The sequence below is a fragment of the Cebidichthys violaceus genome, unplaced genomic scaffold (assembly GCF_023349555.1).
Source record: "Cebidichthys violaceus isolate CVI_PGR_0920_01 unplaced genomic scaffold, fCebVio1.0.p SCAF_13, whole genome shotgun sequence".
Taxonomy (NCBI): domain Eukaryota; kingdom Metazoa; phylum Chordata; class Actinopteri; order Perciformes; family Stichaeidae; genus Cebidichthys; species Cebidichthys violaceus.
Window position 1 is genome coordinate 495653 of NW_027176296.1, and position 21117 is coordinate 516769.

The window sequence follows — 21117 nt, forward strand, 5'->3', positions numbered from 1 at the left end:
GAGTTATTGTGGAAGAAAATACTCAGGAACAGTCTTTCTATTGTACTTGTTGAAAACATGTCCCTCAATAGTCCAAAGGATACACACAAAGGTATAGTAAAATCCAGTGTTTATTTTGGTTTATGCACATAATAGAAAACGAAAAAACAAAACCCTCACACATTTTGAATTGTACTGTTTGGATGCAGTGAAACAATGCGGTGAATCAAATATGTTTTTGAAACCAAAAAGGAAAAAAACATTACACACACAGATCATCTTTTTATGGGCATTTGTTGAGCTAAAACATAACCATCTATGTAGCTAAAAATCTTGTATAATATAAATTTTGCAAAAACATTAATAAGAGGCAGTAAAAGCCAGAATTGATCTTCCCAGGTTCTGCATTTATAGTGCAAATATTTACAACTAATTAGTACTAAAACTCAGATAATGCAACAATTTCTAGTAAGTTGCAATTTCAATATTGGCTCAAGTGAACCAAATAAAAGTACAATTTTGCCCATGGACAGAGAAGACAGGACTCAAACTTTGTTTTTCCCCAGTGGTTATAAGTCAGACATTGCCATTTTTAGCTCAACTGTAAAGGCATTGGGTTTCAAATTTGATGCAGATTATTTTTTGGGGGATAAAAAAAGGGTGGCTACTCAGTGAAAAATACCCTATAGTTCTAAAATGGATGGTACGTTTCGTTCCAATCCACCATTTGTCATTTATATACAATACAGTCATTTTGTTTTCTGAAGCGACTACAATAAAAAGTTCCCACAAAGTATAATCAGACAAATAGAGAAAATGTAAAGTAGATAAATCTTTGCAGAATAAATTTGAACCACAAAAAAAGGGAGAATTACATCTCACCACAGGAGCTGGCTTTACTGTTACATAATAATAGAAATAAAAATGTACAGTATCTGAATCTATTCAATAACATCAGATAAGCACAGTGCACAGACCCCAAAACTGGAAAAAAAAACTGCACACCTGAATCCTTGAATGAATGGAAACCAGCCTGCTAGCTTTCACAGATCACCTGACTTCCTGAGTTTACTGAATGCCTCTAATTGCTGCGTCTAATTAATCTGGCATCTCCTACTGTTTCACTGTTTTCACAATTATATTTCATCTAGAGAGGCCAACAGACTACAAATGAGTAAGAGAGAGCATTACAGCGCTCCATTTTGTAGCCACGATACAAACACAAATGCCTTCCCAGTGAGATCAATCTTCTGTGTATAATTCTTTTCTGTTTTGTCCGTTTCTGCAGCTTGCTCCTGAAATTAAGAACCCAAAAAGAAAGAGCAGGCTGGAGGAGAGCCGCTACGGGGCAAAAGTATTTGTGTTATGACGGGGTGACTCAGGGTTCAATGCTCAGCCCCCTGCCGTTAAGCAATTACCCTTATGTGGGGCATCTGGGGCTACGGGGAGAAGTCAGTGTTGCCACACAAGGAGCAAGCGTCTGCTCGGACGCTATTACAGACTACCTCCGGATATCAGCACGAATAAAGAATGCAGCCGACTACTGCTGACAATTTGTATTTCACTTAAATATAAAATCAAGTCAGTGGGAGTTCACCAGATTTGAAATGTACTTCATCACACGCACAATAAAAAAAAAAGTGTCAACAAGGGTCTTATCTTGTGTTTGTCTTCATGGATTTATTTTGAGGAGATATAAATGATAACAGGTGGTGTCGAGCGATCTTAAGCAGACCCCATTAGCACACCGACTGGAGGCGCGGCCTGGCTGTCGGTCGATGAGTGCTGGTAAAACGTCTGTGTGCGGTTGACCCGGAGCAGTGGTGGGATGGTGGAAGACCTAATGTGGATGATCTTGGTGTCCGTTACTTCACAGTCAATCTGCATCATCACCTCGTAGTCTTTGTCCCTTATGATGCTGTCTGTAATGGCAGCAAAGGAAGAGGAAGTTTGTCATTAGTTATTGTTGACTAGTTTGTGTATTTGCTCCATCAGCAGTGGATTTATATAAAAGGAAAAGATTTAATCAACTCAAGACACGAATAGCGCTCGCCTAACTGTAATCGTCATCATAATTACTGGCAGGTTTTCTGTCACTCGGGTTGCAGAAAGACATGATAAGAGAGTATTCTGGGAGTGTAAAGGAGTATTGTTTTGAGGCGGTTGGGGGGGGTCTGAGAACCGCAGCAGAGAGGGGTAGAGGCTGGGTCACATATGGAGTCCAGAGGTGAGTCACATTCTGGATTTCTCCATCATAGAGATAAACAAAACAGCCCTAAACAAAAGCAGGACATGCACATTTGAGAAAAAACTCTGGAGCTAGTGTGGGAGAGAGAAAGAGAGAGTGATCCCTGATGTTGAGTCGGTGATCCTTCAGACGTCTTCTTGTTTTCAGAGATGAAAAGAAAAGAAACTCTGGCGAGAAAGAGATCGATGTTGATGAGTCAGGCTATTGTGTTTGGAAAAAATCCCAGAGACTACAACACAAAGCTTGTTATCAAACATGTGGCTTTATCTTGGGAAATTAAAGTTTGGGAAAAGATGCTGGACTTGAGGCAACGGTTTTGGTTCATGGTTTGTGGTCTCCTAAAGCCTGGGGGAAGAGCATCCTTTCTTTTTTGTAAAAAAAAAAGCTATTACCAACACAGTGAGGGGTGTGGATTTACATTAACGGACAACTCAAAAACGTGTAGCTTCCTTTTGTATGTTAGCGAGAGAGACAAGATGGTAGCAACATTCCCCATATGGAGCACACAAGACAAACACACCTCAGTCAGTCTTATACGACTCACAAATGGAGCTGTAGGCGTCTTTAAAATTCCTGAGAGCGCTGGAAGTTGTTTAAAATCTGCAGTCGTTTTCCAGACACCTGTGCAAGACATCAGCTTCTTCTGCCTCTCGGCAGGATTTCCACGGATGTGTACTTTAGAGAGTTTATCAGATGGTACGGTGACAATACAATGGCCCCTTCTGCAGCCAGAAGACTCCACGGGTGTTCATATCGTTAAATGGTTCGTGGACGTAATGCAGAGTATGACTTCATCTGCTGCCGAGCTTCCGCTTTTGCACCTGCGGTGAAACTGGAACTCCTCAAATGGCTTCAGTGTTTCAACAGACATCTCTGGAAACCATCCCCTGGGTTAGGATTTTGTGACGCTATGTCTATCTTAAATTATGCCTCTGGAGCAGAGCTAGAAAAGTTATTCTCTGCGTATCTCCATATAGCTTCATGAGATCACGACTCAAGGTCCTTCTTTCATTGCTGCACAGTTCAGTTCACACTAAAGTGCTTTGACATTACTATCGCTTAGCTCATTTAAATCCAATAATAAACTCCAACAGATAGGCTGCACAAAGTGGAAAAGTGTCACACTCATAATCCAAATGCACAACACATGAGGAGGACGAATATAATGGAAACGGAATAGAATCCAAGTGAATATTAGACTTCAACGGAATGTTGATGTTGCTCCGAGTCTGCTTAAGTGTACACAGGCAACTTTTTGCTGACGCGTTATGTGTGATGATGTGTCAATGTTCTGTTACCCCTTAGCGACATTACTGCACCCCATAATTTATTTATAAGTGCCCAATAATTAAAAAAAATAATTACAATGTAATTTGTGGACCATAATCTAAGCCATTATCCAAAATTGAGGATTCCCATTTAATCCTCCACACTGTGTGTATCTACCTTTCACCAAATTACCAAAGTGTCTAAATTCTATTCAGCCGCCTGCTTGAGAAGCCTGAACGGTGAAACGAGAAACACACAAACACGCAGCCGCGGGGCACAGCTTCAAACAGCCGCTCTCTGAAGAAGCTGCCAAATCTACCGTCCTGCTCCGCATGGTCTCCTCTCTCCTCTCCCCCCCCCCCCGACCCGGTTACTGGTGCCATCTGGAGATGTTCCAGAAAGTTTCAGCGACACAGTGAGCCGGTGTGCGCTGATAAAATCCTGCTGTCTGGCAACGACGCATCTGAGGAAACCTGAGAGTGCATCTTGGGGGGGGGGGGGGGGGGTGGCTGCCAGACTGGCACACACACTGAGGACATGTTCATGAGGGAAGCTTTTCTTCATGTAAGAAAGGAAGCAACTCCTCTGCTAGTTTAATCACAAAATTACAAGGCCAATAAAAATAAATGCGGGTCTAATCAGATGGTTATTAGGCAACTTAGACGTTCACATAACCTACTAATCCAGACAATTTTCAGAACATTTGGAGTCGGGAAATTCTGCCTATATGTTCATCTTTTATTTAATGACTGATTAGGAGGGTTCTACAATAGTTGAACAAGCCAAAGTAGAACAAAGCAATGTTTTACGATTCGATAGTTAATCTCACATAGCTAGCATGGCTAATACAGTGGCTTGCAAAAGTACTCATACCCCTTGAACTTTTCCACATTTTGTCACATTACACACCACAAACATAAATATATTTTATTGGAATTTTATGTGAAAGACCAACACAAAGTGTCACACAATTGTGAAGTACAAAGAAAATTATACATGATTTTAAATTTTTTTCACAAATAAAAAACTGAAAAGTGCAGTGTGCAAAAGTATTCAGTCCCCCTGAGTCAATACTTTGCGGAACCGCCTTTTGCTGCAATTACAGCTGCAAGTCTTTTGGGGTATGTCTCTACCAGCTTTGCACATCTAGAGGCTGAGATTTTTGCCCATTCTTCTTTGCAAAACAGCTCAAGCTCAGTCAGATTAGATGGAGAGCGTTTGTGAACGGCGGTTTTCAGATCTTGCCACAGATTCTCGATGGGATTTAGGTCTGGACTTTGACTGGGCCATTCTAACACATGAATATGTTTTGTTTTAAACCATTCCATTGTAGCCCTGGCTTTATGTTTAGGGTCATTGTCCTGCTGGAAGGTGAACCTCCACCCCAGTCTCAAGTCTTTTGCAGACTCCAACAGGTTTTCTTCCAAGATTGCCCTGTATTTGGCTCCATCCATCTTCCCATCAACTCTTACCAACTTCCCTGTCCCTGCTGAAGAGAAGCACCCCCAGAGCATAATGCTACCACCACCATGTTTGACAGTGGGGATGGTGTGTTCAGGGTGATGTGCAGTGTTAGGTTTCCGCCACACATAACGTTTTGCATTTAGGCCAACAAGTTAAATTTTGGTCTCATCTGACCACAGCACCTTCTTCCACATGTTTGCTGTGTCCCCCACATGGTTTCTGGCAAACTGCAAACGGGACTTCTTATGGTTTTCTTTTAACAATGGCTTTCTTCTTGCCACTCTTCCATAAAGGCCAGATTTGTGGAGTGCACGCCCAATAGTTGTCCTGTGGACAGATTCCCCCACCTGAGCTGTGGATCTCTGCAGTTTGTCCAGAGTCACCATGGGCCTCTTGGCTGCATCTCTTGTCAGTGCTCTCCTTGTTCGGCCTGTAAGTTTAGGTGGACGGCCGTGTCTTGGTAGGTTTGCAGTTGTGCCATACTCTTTCCATTTCCGGATAATGGATTGAACAGTGCTCCGTGAGATGTTCAAAGCTTGGGAAATCTTTTTATAGCCTAACCCTGCTTTAAACTTCTCCACAACTTTATCTCTGATCTGTCAGGTGTGTTCCTTGGACTTCATGGTCCTGTTTGCTCCCCAATATTCTCTTAACAAACCTCTGAGGCCGTCACAGAACAGCTGTATTTGTACTGAGATTAGATTACACACAGGTGGACTCTATTTAGTCATTAGGTCAACATTCAATCGTTCAGCAGTCATCAGGCAACTTCTGAAGGCAATTGGTTGCACTCAGAGAAAAGGGGGCTGAATAATTTAGCACACTGCACTTTTCAGTTTTTTTATTTGTGAAAATCTTTTAAAATCATGTATAATTTTCTTTGTACTTCACAATTGTGTGACACTTTGTGTTGGTCTTTCACATAAAATTCCAATAAAATATATTTATGTTTGTGGCGTGTAATGTGACAAAATGTGGAAAAGTTCAAGGGGTATGAATACTTTTGCAAGCCACTGTAACTAGCTTTACGTATCGAGAATTAAGTCGCTGAGGCAAAAGAATTACATCCACAAGTTCATTTTGAAAGGGTGGCAAGGGTTAAACATGTGGGTTGCTAAGAGTGCACTCCTTTTCAGAGCACTGGGTGTTTGTTTAGATTAGAGGAGTAGGAAAATGTGACCCCCCATCTTCTTCAGTGGTGCGGCGCTCTATCCTTGAACCCCCCCAGTGAAAGCTGCCTGTTAGCTACAGTGCACATGTACAACCTCAGAGAAGGAAAAAAAAATAAGATTGCCGTGCGTCTCCCACGGTCGATCCACCTGTAAATGATGTCACCTCCAAAACATTCCTCTCCTCCAAACATGTCGCTTCCACTTGATTGAGCGACTTTCAAACTCGGGGGATGGTTAAATAAACAAAACCCGTCGGTCCTTATGTGGAGCCACTGCTCAGGCAGATATGTTTTTTCAGAGAGAACCAAGGCGGTCACGGTCAAGTAACTCTAACAAAGCCCCTGAACCGTGGACAGAAACGAGCGACGGCTTACATCAAAGTCTCCATATTCGACGTTCACTTATTGACCACGACAGAACAAACGCTCCCTCCAGATTAGCAGGAGTCTATCCACCTCCTCCAGATGAAAACCATTTAGTGACTGGAGAAGGAAGGCATTCCTAAAGGAGAGCAGCAACTGGGAGCTGGAAAGAATTATCCTCCGCTGTGGAGCAATCACGCTCCAGAGAGAGGACAGTGTTTGTGCTTTTCTAAGGGTCTCGCCCAGCTAAATGTGTACATTTGCACTTAATCACTTCAAAGTTTCAAAGGCAACATAAATATGAAATGCGACATGAAGGCTGTCATCTGTGTGACACATGGGGCTTTTTTTATGTATGAAGGAGGGTGATGAGAATCACCACCATGTCTGTGGCAGCCATCTGTTGGCTCGCACTTCAACTGAAGTCCATGCATGCTTTCTGTCAGGTCATCGAGGAACTAGCAGGAGGAGCAGTTGTGGCGCTTGAAAGTGAAGCTACTGTACGTGTATCCGTGCTAAAATAAAACTGCTGTTAGTCCTCTCTCTCTCTAAAAAGATGCCACATCTAGCCAGCGCATTGGATGCAAACACACCAAATGCCTGAAACAAGCTGGAAAAGACTTTTGGTACACAATGTTTTGCATTTGCGGCCAACTGTTAGCCCTCCATGACAGAACATGCAAATTGAAGGCCCTTTCCTTGAGCTACCAAGAATCTTTCCAGACTTTTTCGATATCTCTCCCTGAAAGCCACCTTTGTTTGGCCATTTCAACAATTAGCTGAAAAGGAGGTCTTGGATTTCACTATTTACTGCTGTTTCAATGGGCCATCCGACCGGCACGGACCGTAACATTCCTCCCCGACAAGACCAACCAAGAACAATGTTTACCTTCATCAATCTTCATCTCTTACGGCCCCCCTCCTAGAAAAAAAAAAAAGTTATTTCCCATCGGCCATGTCTTCCCTGTTGAGTAAGAGGCTCATATTCCACTGACTCACTCCTCTCAGAGCTGGTTGACAAATCAAATCTGGTGCTGGTGCTTTGCCACAGACGAGACGGGGAGATATCAGAGGAACAAGAGGATTTCTGATAAGAATGCCAGGCAAGCACCCAACAACAACAACAGGCCGTCGTCCTAAATGCTCACACCCAACACAAACACAATCCCTCTTGAGAAGGTTTCCTCTCAGTCCCGCAGGCTTGGTGAAAATCAAGCCACCTGATAATTATCTGCAGCATTTGGACAAAGACAACTTCTTTCCACTGAAATCTCTGATGACCGGACTTTTGACATACCATATTGATAATCCAGCAGATCTGAAGACCATGGAGAAAAGCTATGATGAGCTCATGGAAATCAAGAACATCTGTATACTTTAGTGATTCAGAAAATAAATAAATAAATAAATTGGCAACAAATGCAACAATCCAAGTCGATTTGAGTGTTCAGATAGTGAGGCGTACCTCAAGTATACCATTGTTAAAATGTTTACAAGAGGTTTTGTTTCTGAGGGCAGGCGGTCAAATAAACGGGTGATTGCATCTCAGATGAGCTGGTGGAAATCACCTCCCCCCCCCCAAACCGCAACCAAGTGCGCTCCGATTGCCACCCACTATGACAAGATGTGGACAGCAACTGTTCTCTATGAGAGTAATTCAAGCAGTCTCGATGAGCGTTGTCCCTGCTCTATAACCTGAAGAGGACCTGCATTTGATTGCTCATCACTAGCATGCAGTCATCATTTGCGACAGTGAATGTTTTGTGTGGCACGCTCAAACCAAAGTGTTTGCATTTCCACCGGGACCAAAATTGTCCAGAATCATAATTTTTTAGCTAAACTACTCCTACCTGGCATGTAACACGCTCACAAACTCACGTTTAGCGGGCTGAAGAAGAAACATAACGACACGTTGAACAGTGTGAACTCTTACCTGCATCGACCAGCTACCTCAAACACATACGTGGAGAGCAGTTGCAACTAGGGATGCACCGATACGGATATGGGGCCGATGCTGACTCAAATAGCTGGATCTGATATCGGTGACAATGGGGCCAATCTATTCAATTAAAGTCTATGTTTATATACTATATACATCATACACTGTAATTATAATTCCTGTTTAAGTTTTGACCAATTTGTTAAGCATTTAAAAAGGTCCACACTTAGATTTTTTACCAAGTTGCTGGTGTATGATTTATTATCTTAATAACAACAATTTAAAAATGTTTTTCTTAATAATATATTATTTACAAAAAAAATATTTGTAATATAACTTTGGTAAATCTAACGAAATTTTCAAGTCACAGGCGTCATCTTCATTATTTTCATCACATAAAAAAAAAAATCAAAGAAAAAAATAAAAGCCAGAATGAAAACTGAACCGAACTAAAAAGGCTATTTTTTAATGTTTGTGTCTGTCTGTGGTTCAGTCAGTGGCTGTAAAGACACTTGACAGCATTGCTAAATGCAACAGAAAGCATAATCAGAGGCTGAAGGACATAACAGAAACTACAAAGGGCTCAGAAGGAGGTAGGGCTTTGAGTCAAAGAAATCTTATGGCAAAGAAAATCTTTAAAGAAACTTTGATTGAAGTTAAACTGACAACACACACTCTACATCCAAGAAGGTAGATTTTGGAAAAAACGAAATACCAGCGCAGATGAAAAAGGGGATCAGAATCACCTTAATGGGCTTAAAAAGCAAAAGTGCTCTATTTTGGTAATAGGAGTGTCAAGTGTCGTACAGCACAAGTAATGCATTCTTGTAGGGAGACGTGTTTCTGAATCTACTCACAGCTCGCCTTTCATCTGTGACATTGTGTGGAGTGACCAAACCCCCCCAACTGTTGTGTCTGTGCTGCAGTGCCTACCGTTTATGTTCATGGCAGGCAACACCACAGACATCTTGGGTCGACTTCCTTTGTTGTGGCTGGTGGCAGGAAGTAGAAGATGATCCTGAGAACAAAGAGGAGAAGGTCACCAAGAGGAAAATGCAACTCATTTGAAAGCAAATAAAAACGGTCGGTTGCATGCTTTTGCCAGTTGTTGATCAAGATTTGGAATTTGAGGAGAAGATCTTCTGGAGGACTTGCATTAACATCTTGAGGTTATCAATGATGCAATGGACATCTGGGAGGTCTAAGGGTCCTCGCATAAGGCAACAATTTCCATGACGGCCTTTCTAGTCACAGAATTCTTCAAATTGAGCACTTTTTTAATGCCTGGCCCCATCATCTAAATAGTTTAAATCAGTCTACTATCACTCTAAGCCATTGGAGCACTTATTGCACTTATTGATCTCCTAGAAGTCTGAGATCAAAATGGCACTAACCAGCAAAGTTCTTCCGTTTCCAAAGCTATTAAAAATAGCTTTCGTGCAATTCATAAGACAATGAGCGGGAAGGGTTTTAATTGGAACACATCCTCCCAGAAGGAGTTGTGGGAGAGAGAGGAATGCTAATGTACAAACACACATGTGACTCACACACACACACACACACACACACACACACACACACGGCGGCGTTTAGCTGTAGGTCCACTACCAGATTCAAAAGCTATGACTCATTTAATCTGTTTAATGATTGATACTATAATGGTGAATGAAATCCAACATTATCTGAAAAATATAAATACTAAATACTGACTTTTTTTCAAACTACACACATCCAGTTAGCAACGCAAGCTACCTCTTTTGAGATAATCCTTCCAGTGCATTAATGCAGACAGTAGTAATACCACATAAACTAAACTACATAAACTCTACTTCATGAGTGAAATTAGTGGAGTGCCGCTTTAAGAAGACTTTCAACAGACCAAGTGAAAACTGGTTCATTTTATCACACTTGTCTTGCTAAACTCAGCCTGGGTGAACTGAAAAATGAGGGGTGTTGAGGCGATGACAGGCAGGAGCACGGTCTGGGGTTTGGGAAGAGATAACAGCGGGAAGATAGAAACGAGCGATGTAGAATATGTACAATTAAGGAGACATATAGATGTGTGGGAAGAACATGAGTGTATGGTAATAAAGAGAATGTTAAGAAAAGCAGAGCACGTGTGGGAGGCTTTTGTATGTCATTGTTGTAAATAAGTGTTCTTCATAATGCCAAGTAACACTAAGATGTTGCAGAAGGTATCTTGTGTAGCGTCATCAGTAGTGTTTCTTCATAATAAAAGGGTTTGGTGTGATATACGATCTTGGCACTGCAAGGAATAAAGGATAAACTGTAAGCCACCAAAGGCAGTATTAAATGCTAAATGCACACATACATAAAGCCACAGGTGCTGAAACAAAACCAGAAGTGAAGCAAGACAGCAAAACGGCAGTGGAGTGAGAGCAGTTCCATGTTTGGGTCTTAAGAGTTATGTTTTCCATCACCTCACCTCGTTTCACACTTAAACAAAGCCACAGGTGGTGGTAATGCATCTATCAAGGATAAAGCAACCTTGACCTACGACTGGCCATCTCTGAGCGTGCAACATACTGCAGAGAGTGACCACTCTCAACCACTAGAGAGGGCAAGAGCAGGCCATGATGAACCTGACGAGTTCCCCCGCGGGACACAAATTGGTTTTAAAAATCCAAACAAAATTCCAAATTTGATCCAGAGCTTTGGCAATCTTGTAATAACATCATACCTAAAAACAAAAGCACACCCGTTTTTGCCGACACACACTCACTGAAACCCAGGAAACAAAATAGAGGCCAATAAATTGACTGAGAAAAGCTAATAAAGGTCTGTGAGAATTAAAAATGAGAACTGTAATCTATGATCTGTCTTTTTTTAGTGCTTTTAGTCATTCCCAATAATGCATTTTTTATTCCTCTAACCCAGGGGTGCCCAATACATCGATCGCAATCGACTGGTCGATCGCGGAGGTAGTGCGGGTAGATCGCATGCCATTCAAAAACAAATAGATGTCTTCATGGCATTTGCCACTTGATTGACGTACATGGCAGCCAGTCTGAGATCACGTCTTTTCTAACACACGGGTCACCACGTATGCGCGGTCAACCGCAAAACTCCGGCGAGCTAATTAGTTAGCCTCCCAATTTATTTCTACTACAGAAGCTAAAGCTGCAGCACCGTGATTTGGGGAACTTCCATAACCTCGCGTCAGAGCTGGAGACGCAACAGAAGCCGTGTGCGCAACTTGACAGTGCGCGCTGTAAAGGACCTCTGAGAGTGTAGGGTATTTTAATAGATTGTTCTTTTCTTGTGTCTTTTATTTTGGACGTTTTGTAACTGCAGTCGGTGCATTTCCTGTTGCGCTTTTATTTTGAAGGTACAAAACCTGAAGTAGGCAGTAAGACGCGGTATGAAACGAAATGTCGCCAAAGAGACGGGAAGAAGTAATAAAAACAAGGAAGAAGATTACGGTTTTGTTTAGTTTAGCACCTGGCCGATATGGGCACAAGGTTAGTACCTGTTCAAGTTTATTCTTTGGAAAATGTTGTTTTAGGTTGCTACGGGTTTTCTGTTTTGTGTCAGCTCAAGCTAACCAACTGCTGATTCCGCTCGAAGGCACCGCCTTGTGGTCAAATTTAGCATGTTTGAGGAAGGATAGGGAAGATGCTAAACAGTGTTCTATAACGTTTGTCTTTACTTATTTTTCTTCATAGTTCTTACGGTGTGTTCAATAAAAACTTATGGACCATCAGTTCAAGACTCCAGACCATTATTCCGCCGGGGATGCTACACGCGCTACACGGAGCAGATTGACAAGTGTCTGCCAGAGTTTGACAAAAGTTTTCAAGACTTTGTTTTACTCGAGCCAGTCGCTACATTTATGTGCTGCACATTTCGGGAAGATATTGAGGTGATTAAAAAATTACAATGCTGTTTCACCTGAACTCGTCTGAAGTGGAGGATGAGATTTTGACACTACAGGCTGACATTCAGCTGAAGTCTAGGGCTCATGGACAATTTTGGAACTTACTCACAGAGGAAAAGTACCCAAACATGAGGAAATGTGCTTCCTTCTTGACTTCGGCTCTACTTATTTATCCGAGTCAGCCTTTTCCCACATGAAGACTATTAAGTCCAAATACTGTTCCACCATGACTGATGATCATTTGTAGTCTGCTTGAGGCTGGCTACCAGCAGCTACTGTCCAGACTATGCAACTCTGGCCAATTTCATTTAGTGCAAGTCATCAGAGTAAGGTATGACCAAAAATGTACAGAATTGTATTGTGCCATAAAGATTCATGCAGTTATTCAAGGTACGCCAACATATATTGTAAATAAAGTATAGATATATATATATAAATTTATAATATATAAATAAATAGATATTTAGCCTTTTGAATGTAGGTAGATCATTTTGACTTGGTCCTTTTAAAAGTAGCTCGCAAGCCGGAAAAGTGTGGGCACCCCTGCTCTAACCTTTCCCGCTTATTAAAACCAGGATAAGTTTCCCTCATCATTGAAAAATCACCAAAAACACCAGGCATGTAGTAAAGAAGGCATTTTATTTTAAAATGAGCAAAATGAGAATCAGAGGAAGTCAGATAAATTCACAAATCTTCTGAGAACTGAGAAAGTTAATCGATTAATCAGCCGCAAATTAATTGAATCAGCAACTATTTTTATAATGGATTAACCACATTCTGTGGTTCCAGTTTCTCAATTGTGAAGATTGTTTGTGTTTCTTTGTCTTAAGTGATTGTAAACTGAATATCTTTGGGTTTTAGACAAAACAAACAATATGAAGACATAGCCCTGGGCCTAAGGTACTGTGATGGTCATTTCCTCATCGTCAAATCAAAAATAATCAAAGCTTTAAAATAATTGAAAAGCCTATTTTAACTTAGTTGTTAAAAAGTTGGAAGAGTCAGTAAATCTGGGTTCATTACAAAAACTGTTTTGTCAGCAGGTCAGTAAGACTATTTTATTTAACTGTTGATTCAAAGTCAAAGTATCTGAGAGGTTTTTGAGCTGTAATGTTGAACTTTCTAAACCATAACACCCTCTATAACACTGCTTGTGCAACACAGAGCTGCTAGAAACTGACCGACAGCCACTTGACCTGTGAAGGCCCTCAACTCGGGAACACCATTGTTACCTTTGTCCCTGCTGTCACCATGCCAATTGTGAGCCAAACCTATGTGACTTGCTGGTGACAAGTGGGTCTTGATCTTTGACCACATGCTTCACAAGTCCCGCCCCACACTGAGTAATCCTGAGGATTTAAGGGTTTAACAACACCCAGAGGTGTCGAGTGAGATATGAGCTCTTTGGAGTAGTGACCAAATGTGTTTTTGTTAAGAAACACTTAATTTTATTTTTTTGAATGTTACTTTTTGGACAAATTTGTAAGTAAATGTGTCTTCTTTGGCACAGTTCAAACGGAGCTTCCCATAATAATGAAACACAAACTATAATGGATAGAACTCAAAGGAAAAAGAAGTTTTATTTTTCTTGAAAACAAAACGATTTAAGTTTGGCGTTCGATATAAAGGTATTTTTTGAAAAGAAACAAACAAACCCAAACAAATAAAATAACTTTTATGTGATCTTTTAAAAATTAAAAACAGGTTCAGAGTCTCAAATGTGGAAAAATGGTCAAATGAATAAAGACCAAGAAGATTAACAGTGACATATGGCCATTCCTAAAAATCTACAACATGGTCTTGATGATTGTAAATGGGCCGAGGAAACTGGACTGGAAAGGCGTAGTTACACTCTTGGGCATGTGCATTTCATCCCCACCCCCACCCTCCACTTTTTTCTCAAATCAAACCTCTCTGTTGAGGAACGGCCCTATTGCATATCATTTATGATTCATAAGTTACTCCGTCTCTAATTCATTTCTTGCTTTTCATGGCCAGTTTGGGATATACATTTGAAAAAACGGTTGATTGTTGTTGATCTTTGAAACCGTCCTTCTAGTTTTACTTTAACCACTGTCAGACTCTGACTGCAACTCCGGTTTCTCCTCTTGAATCAGTGTAATAAACCAAACATGTTGAAACTCACCCTGCGAAAAGACACTACATAGAAAGTGTCGCCACGACGATTGAGCTCATCAAAGAAGTCACTGTAGGTGTGATGAGGTGCGTAGTATACCTGCAGCTCACTGCCTGGATTCCTGTTGATGAAGAGCAACAGAAAAACATGAGCAACACTGGAAAAATATTCAGAAACAAGGAGAAAAAGACTGAGAAGTATACCAATCAATATTCTGTTCCAGAGACAGGTTTTCAATTCGGCAAGTTGGGTGCAGATGAAATTCTTTAACTGTTTTAATATCAGATTTCTATCAAAACTTTTTTTTCAAAATGAAATCAATCTGCAACTATTTAGATAATTGATTCATTCAGTGTGGCTTTGTAGCACAAAGGCAGTAAAACTGCCTGTGCCAAAGCACACTGTATATAATCCTGCGGGCTTAATAATAATAATAATAATGTTTATTCAGAAAGTTTGGCGCGCTGCTCCTCACACAGCTTTGCCAACACCTGCGCCAAAAATACATCAAAAGGTGCGGCCTGATCGGGAATCATGCGCTATCTATTTTTTAGAGAGATTCGCCCAGCGGTTTCCCCGAAAATCCGAGCAAAATTTCTCCATTCACTTGAATGTGGTTTCTTGGTGAAGAGAGCAAAAAAAACACTTAACTTTGGGCCCATATTGACTAGCCATACATTAACGTAGAAAAATTATTCAAAGTTTAAAACGTAGACAAAACAATGCACTTTATTGAGCCAAATGGGCATTTTGATAGCTAGCACAGTTTTCATTAAGTCAACGTTTAAGTTTCAGGAACATTTTGGGTCTGTTTCAGATTTTATAATGGGTGTGTATTGCATGGAATGTTCAGCGCTAGAGTGAGGATATAACTATCAGAGTGGAGTGGAGCAGGAAAATATTCTGTGATTTTTCCAAACAAATTGCTCCAGGTCCCACAATTTGTACTCTTTATACACCATTTTTGGCCAAAAAGCTTGGAAATGTTGTGTTGTAACACACAGATGTCATTGGAATACAACAGACTTACACATTTTGCTCAAAGAGCCGTAGAACAACATGAACTCCACCCAACTGCTCCATTAGACTCCATGTTAAATCTGACCACTAATTTCTCAAAGAAAGCAGAAGGTACCAGTTTTGTATATTGCTCTAAAACTAAAAATTTTAACACCACTAACATAAAAACCACATCACTGCGTTCGACGGAGTCTTATCTTTCTCATGATACCCTGCTTTTTGTTAAAAGGAGGCAGGAGTTTTGTTCAAAATCACTGTTTACTGTATTGTTTCTTAATCAGTCTGCCACCAGTTACACACAGGCACTCTCTCTCTCTCTCTACACAGGCACGCTCTCTCTCTCCACACACACACACACACACACACACACACACACACACACACACACACACACACACACACACACACACACACACACACACACACACACACACACAGGTATTCAAGAGAACTACAAAAGTCATAAGTGCGTCTCCTTACTCTCTCTCTCTCTCTCTATACACACACACACACCTCTCTCGGTCTACACACACACCTAGGTATTCAGGAGAACTACTAGTCACCAGAAGTCATAAGTGCAGTGCATCTCTCTCTCTCTCTCTCTCTCTCTCTCTCTCTCTCTCTCTCTCTCTCTCTCTCTCTCTCTCTCTCTCTCTCTCTCTCTCTCTCCTTAAGTCAAAGGCATTGTTAGACCTCTGTCATTTAATAACCTCTGTGTATGTGTGTGAAACATTATGATTATGTCTCTTCTCCCACTCTCTCACCCACCCAGTCCCACCCTTTCAAAATAAAAGCCCCATAGAGTAACTGTATTTTAACATGAAGCTCAGAATGAGCTCACAACATTTCCAAAGGCTTCTCAAACAAAGATGTATATCTCCAATACTGAAATGACGGGAGCCATTTGTGGATTGTCCATCACGAACACAAGATTCCAAGAGTATGAATCTAAAATGCAAAAAACAGAGAAGCGATATCGAAATTGAACATCAACGATACTACCGGTAATATTGGAGTGTATATATATTGCGACGTCTTCGGGCAGTAGTAGTCACACTGTCAAAATTTCTAGTTGTTGTATGTAATTCTTCAAAAAAAAAATGCCGAAAATGATTTAGTTCAAGGTTCTCAAATATGAGAATGCTTTTCTTTGTTTTACATACGAGCAGTTTAACTTCCTAACACAAGCTCTAAGCACATTTTTATACATCATTAAAACTACTGAATTGTTTTAGTCAATACAAGTACAATCTTTTATTTCTTTATGTTTTGAATTGTGTTTTTTTATGAAAAAAAAAATATATAAATTACTATAACAAAGTAAAAGTATAACAGTTAGTATTTTTGATGATTTATTGACTTCAGAGTGTTGAAATTATTTTTGGGACGGTGACTAAAAATAATATCCTGGATCCTTGTAGACCAGCTGCTGTAAAACAACAAAGAGATCAGTAACTGTTAATATGGATCATTAATAATCAATAATTAGTATCGGTGGCAAAAAAATGTGATCATAGATCTAAAAGTTATATTTGCTCCCTTGTTTCTTTCGTGCTTATCTGAACGTGACTTCTATGATCCGTTGCTCCACCAGTCCACTGCTACTAGTAGTATTTTTCCATCCGTCATCTTTAACCTCTTATCCTATTCTGGGTTGCGTGGGGACCGGAGCCGAAGGCAAGGTTCACCCTGGACAGGGATCCAGATTCTGGCAGGACTGAGACAGACATTCACACTCACATTCATACAACCTGACATGTCTTGACATTGTGGGGGAATCCCCATCGCCTGGATAGAACCCACTGACGCTGACACGGGAAGAACATGTAAACTCCACACAGGAGGGCCATCCTGCGAGGTGACTGTGCTAGCCACAGCACCAGCGTGCCAACGAGATGGAATGCAGGGTATTCTCTACCCACAGAGGTGTAGCACACCGGCCTACACTTCTGTGGTCTGGAGGATACCCCGTGGCACTCCATTCCATCTAAGGAATCTGGTGGACCCAACTCATATTCACCCAACTCACATTCACACAACCTAACATGTTTTGACATTGTGGGGGGAATCCCCATCGCCTGGATAGAACCCACTGACGCTGACACGGGAAGAACATGTAAACTCCACACAGGAGGGCCTTCCTGCAAGGTGACTGTGCTAGCCACAGCACCAGCGTGCCAACGAGATGGAATGCAGGGTATCCTCTACCCACAGGGGTGTAGCACACCGGCCTACACCTCTGTGGTCTGGAGGGCCGTGACATTCCAGACCATCTAAGGAATCTCTGGTGGACCTAGGGCTGGGTGTCTAACCAAAATACCCCAAAAAGCAAAGAAAAAAGTGTTTTTAAAGTGTTTTTGTTTGTAATATGCATACTAAGCATATCATTTAGTTATAGCTACTGATAATTTAACAAACATAAAAATATGACGTAGATAGGTTTGCAGTTTTCACGGTGTACATTTCAGATTGCATCTATTATACACATGAAAATAACTCACGTTTTCTCCTGAGGTGACGTAAGTTGCTCGTGTTACCACCAGCGGCAACAACAGTGGCTCCAAACTCGCAAAACGTCGGATTTTTTAAAACCAAAACACTTCCAATTTAATGGATCAGTGAATCTTAGTCCTATCTATAAACTCTGTTTTCTGATCTTTGACATCAAAGGACATTGGCTTTGATGTGAAGAAACACTATCTGTAATGTCACGGAACGGGCTGTTACTATGGAAACGGTGACATCATCTGTGAGGTGGAAGAAGGTAAACAGGCTATATTGGTGCACAAGAGAGGAGCTGTGTCTGCTGTTTGGAAGTGTTTTGGTTTGAAAAAATCTGACAACAACAGTGGCTCCAAACTCGCAAAACTTTGCCTGAACCTCTGAACCCCCTGAACCTCTGACGCCATTCAGGGGGTAAATAAATCAGACAGATTGTAAAAACTGAAAAGCACACAAATACCAGAAATGTGGAAATAGAGGCAGAGATGATATTTCTCATGACAGTTCCATTGAAGGAGCCACTTTGGTCAAATACAACTGAATGAAACATAGCAGTTTGTTATGTCTACAGTTGCTTTACACAATCTGTTTATGAGTATCCCGCTGACAATAAACACTACAATCTGCAGCTCTAAACAGGCACTGTTTTACTTCACCACAGTGTTGGTTTACCACACAAGCAGTAGTTACTGTACATCTACAGTATATTCTGCCCCCAAAATGCTTAATGCAGCTTTAAAATCAAATAGGCCTTTACTCACTTTTCCTCAGTAGTTTCTGTGTATTGGACCGTCACAATCTGGGCACTCTCCTTATTCTCTGCTTTCTGTTAGGAAAGAAAAACATAACATGAGCTACAATCTCTTTATATTCATATCAACTGACCTTTAGCTAGAGCAGGATAAACTGTTAGCAACACTAAATACAGACTCTGTCACAACTGACCATCATTTCAAAACATCTAGAGATCAGCACACACATTCCAGTCCTGATAAATATCCTGATAAGTCACTTATAGCTTAGGAATGTTAATATTTAAACTTGCATGTAAAACTATTCAAATGAACAGTTATACAATTAAAGAGTTTTTTTTATTAATATAAAGATCCATACTGTAAATGCTGTGAAGACTTACAGTATGTGTGTCTGTCAGGCTAGAACATCTTAATGCAGATGAGAAATAAACACGTCCATATTTCTATTTAAAGTAAAATGAAGAATGGTTATATGTGAGCTAGGCAGCTCCTAATGGATTAGACCTACTGTGACAGATTTTGAAAAAAAAATGATGGAAAAAAAGAGCAGGGGGCACTAATCCCACAGCTCGGCTCTAAGTGTTGTGTTTACTTTCTCAGGGCTGCCGGATTAAACTCAGCCCAATAAAGAGAAATGAGAGGCGGAAAAAAGGGAAGGTGAGAGGTGAGGTAAAACAGTGGTGAAAGAAATGTTTTGGTTTGCCAAAAAAAATACTTTATATGGCCTAAATTACAAGAAGAGTTTAGTTTGTAAGCTTTATTGCAAACACTGAACATCACCAAAATGCTTGCATGGCCCATTAGATGTGTTTTCTTGTTTTCCAAAACACAACTTACCAGAATGGTCCTGGTGGGTTTGTGATTGCTGTTACTCATGCGCCTGGATTTGGTCTGGTGTACTTCATGGCGGTGGACCCAACCCCTCAACTCATGGGCCAACCTGCCAATCAAAGTGGATTAGACTATTTTTTTTTTTTTACATTTTAGGTCATACACAGTCTTACGTAAAAAGGACCAAAGTAGGCCATGCATTAAAGAGTTCCTAACTTACTCTAAGCACTTTGTCCTGTTAACAGGAGGCTGGCAGGGGGGAGGTGGTCTGAGGAAGATGGGATCCTTCAGCACCATCAGGGCCTTATCCTCAGAGCTGCAACGCAGAAGACAAAGCAGGGAGAGGGTGTTAAACAAAGAGAAGAGTGACAACAAAACCTTTCATATGCTCTCACATCAATGTAACATTCCAAACAAGAATCTTTACGAAAATATTTTCCACATGTTGAGAATATGCTTTGAATGCAAACTGAGAGCCAATATGGCCGCGTGCCCACTGACGGAGGTGAAGCACCCAGAGTGGATCGAGCAACAGGAAGTGAAACGGTACCAAAAAAATAAACCAGCTTGGCTTCAATGTGGGGACAATTATATTCCTTTTGAATTTCATTGGTTACTAATGAGCTTCATTGATTCAGATTCTTCATACTTGACATGTGCAGAGGTGGCAGAGCTTCAGTCGCTAATTGTATGGAACAAAAATGCTGAGAGGGGAAGTGCAGATTCTGAAACGATACGTCTACGTGCTGTTAAGAGATCAGAAACATGTTACAGACAACTGAGCCCCACCGGGTCACACCAAGTCTGATTCAGGACAGCCCAACAACCTGGGTTATTACAGTGGGTTTAAATACATTATGGATTGGCAACAAACTGCATTGCATGACTTGACCTTCCTTCACAGACGTTACTGTGACGTTAATTACAACCGTTATATATCTCTGCGAATGAATGATTATGTTGCTGGAGGTGATGATGTTGACTGTCCACAGTCAGGGCCCACCTGCAGGGGGGCTTGTTACCAAAACGCCTGCCATCGACGTAATACCTCCCCCAGGACCCGTTGATCTGAGCCAACATGTCGACTAGGACTCGCGTTCCAGGTTCCAAGCGCTCTGGAAATGGTTCGGCGAGACAACATGTCAGCCCAAAGAGGCTTGATCATAACTCTAACTGAGGGGCTTGTATTAACCTTCCCGCACACACACTTTCCTGTTCAGTGGGACCCCGAGATTAGGTTGCATGTCTCCCCCGTCATCCTCCTCCCTGGTGCGTTTGGTGCTGTCAACCCTTTTGTAAAGGCTAATGTGTTCCTTCCTGCCCGCGCTGGTGTAATGCTGCCCGGGAAACCTGACCCTACAGCTGAATGGTTCACATTAACATGTAACATACCCGATGCAGAGATCTGACAAAACCCAGGCTGGCGATGCCATGCACACATTAGGCACTCTGACCACCTCGCAAAACATTTCAGGACATGGGGGTGCAGGTAATGCCCCAAAGAAGAATGTTATTTATGCAATTTACAAATGAGACTGCTG

The 21117-nt window shown here is 41.2% G+C and overlaps 1 protein-coding gene across 1 annotated transcript in view; it reads right to left on the reverse strand.

Annotated features, from left to right (window-relative positions):
• Positions 1-92: 92 nt before the first annotated feature.
• The window catches only part of atf6 (activating transcription factor 6), a 36060-nt gene continuing 15035 nt past the window's right edge, over positions 93-21117 (reverse strand). The window contains exons 11-16 of the mRNA XM_068707220.1: positions 19797-19892; positions 19583-19685; positions 18752-18816; positions 14478-14589; positions 9367-9451; positions 93-1901 (exon numbers count right to left, since the gene is read on the reverse strand). Of these exons, the coding sequence (XP_068563321.1) occupies positions 1705-1901; positions 9367-9451; positions 14478-14589; positions 18752-18816; positions 19583-19685; positions 19797-19892 (658 nt within the window). The 3' untranslated portion in view covers positions 93-1704. The remainder of the gene's footprint in view (positions 1902-9366; positions 9452-14477; positions 14590-18751; positions 18817-19582; positions 19686-19796; positions 19893-21117) is intronic.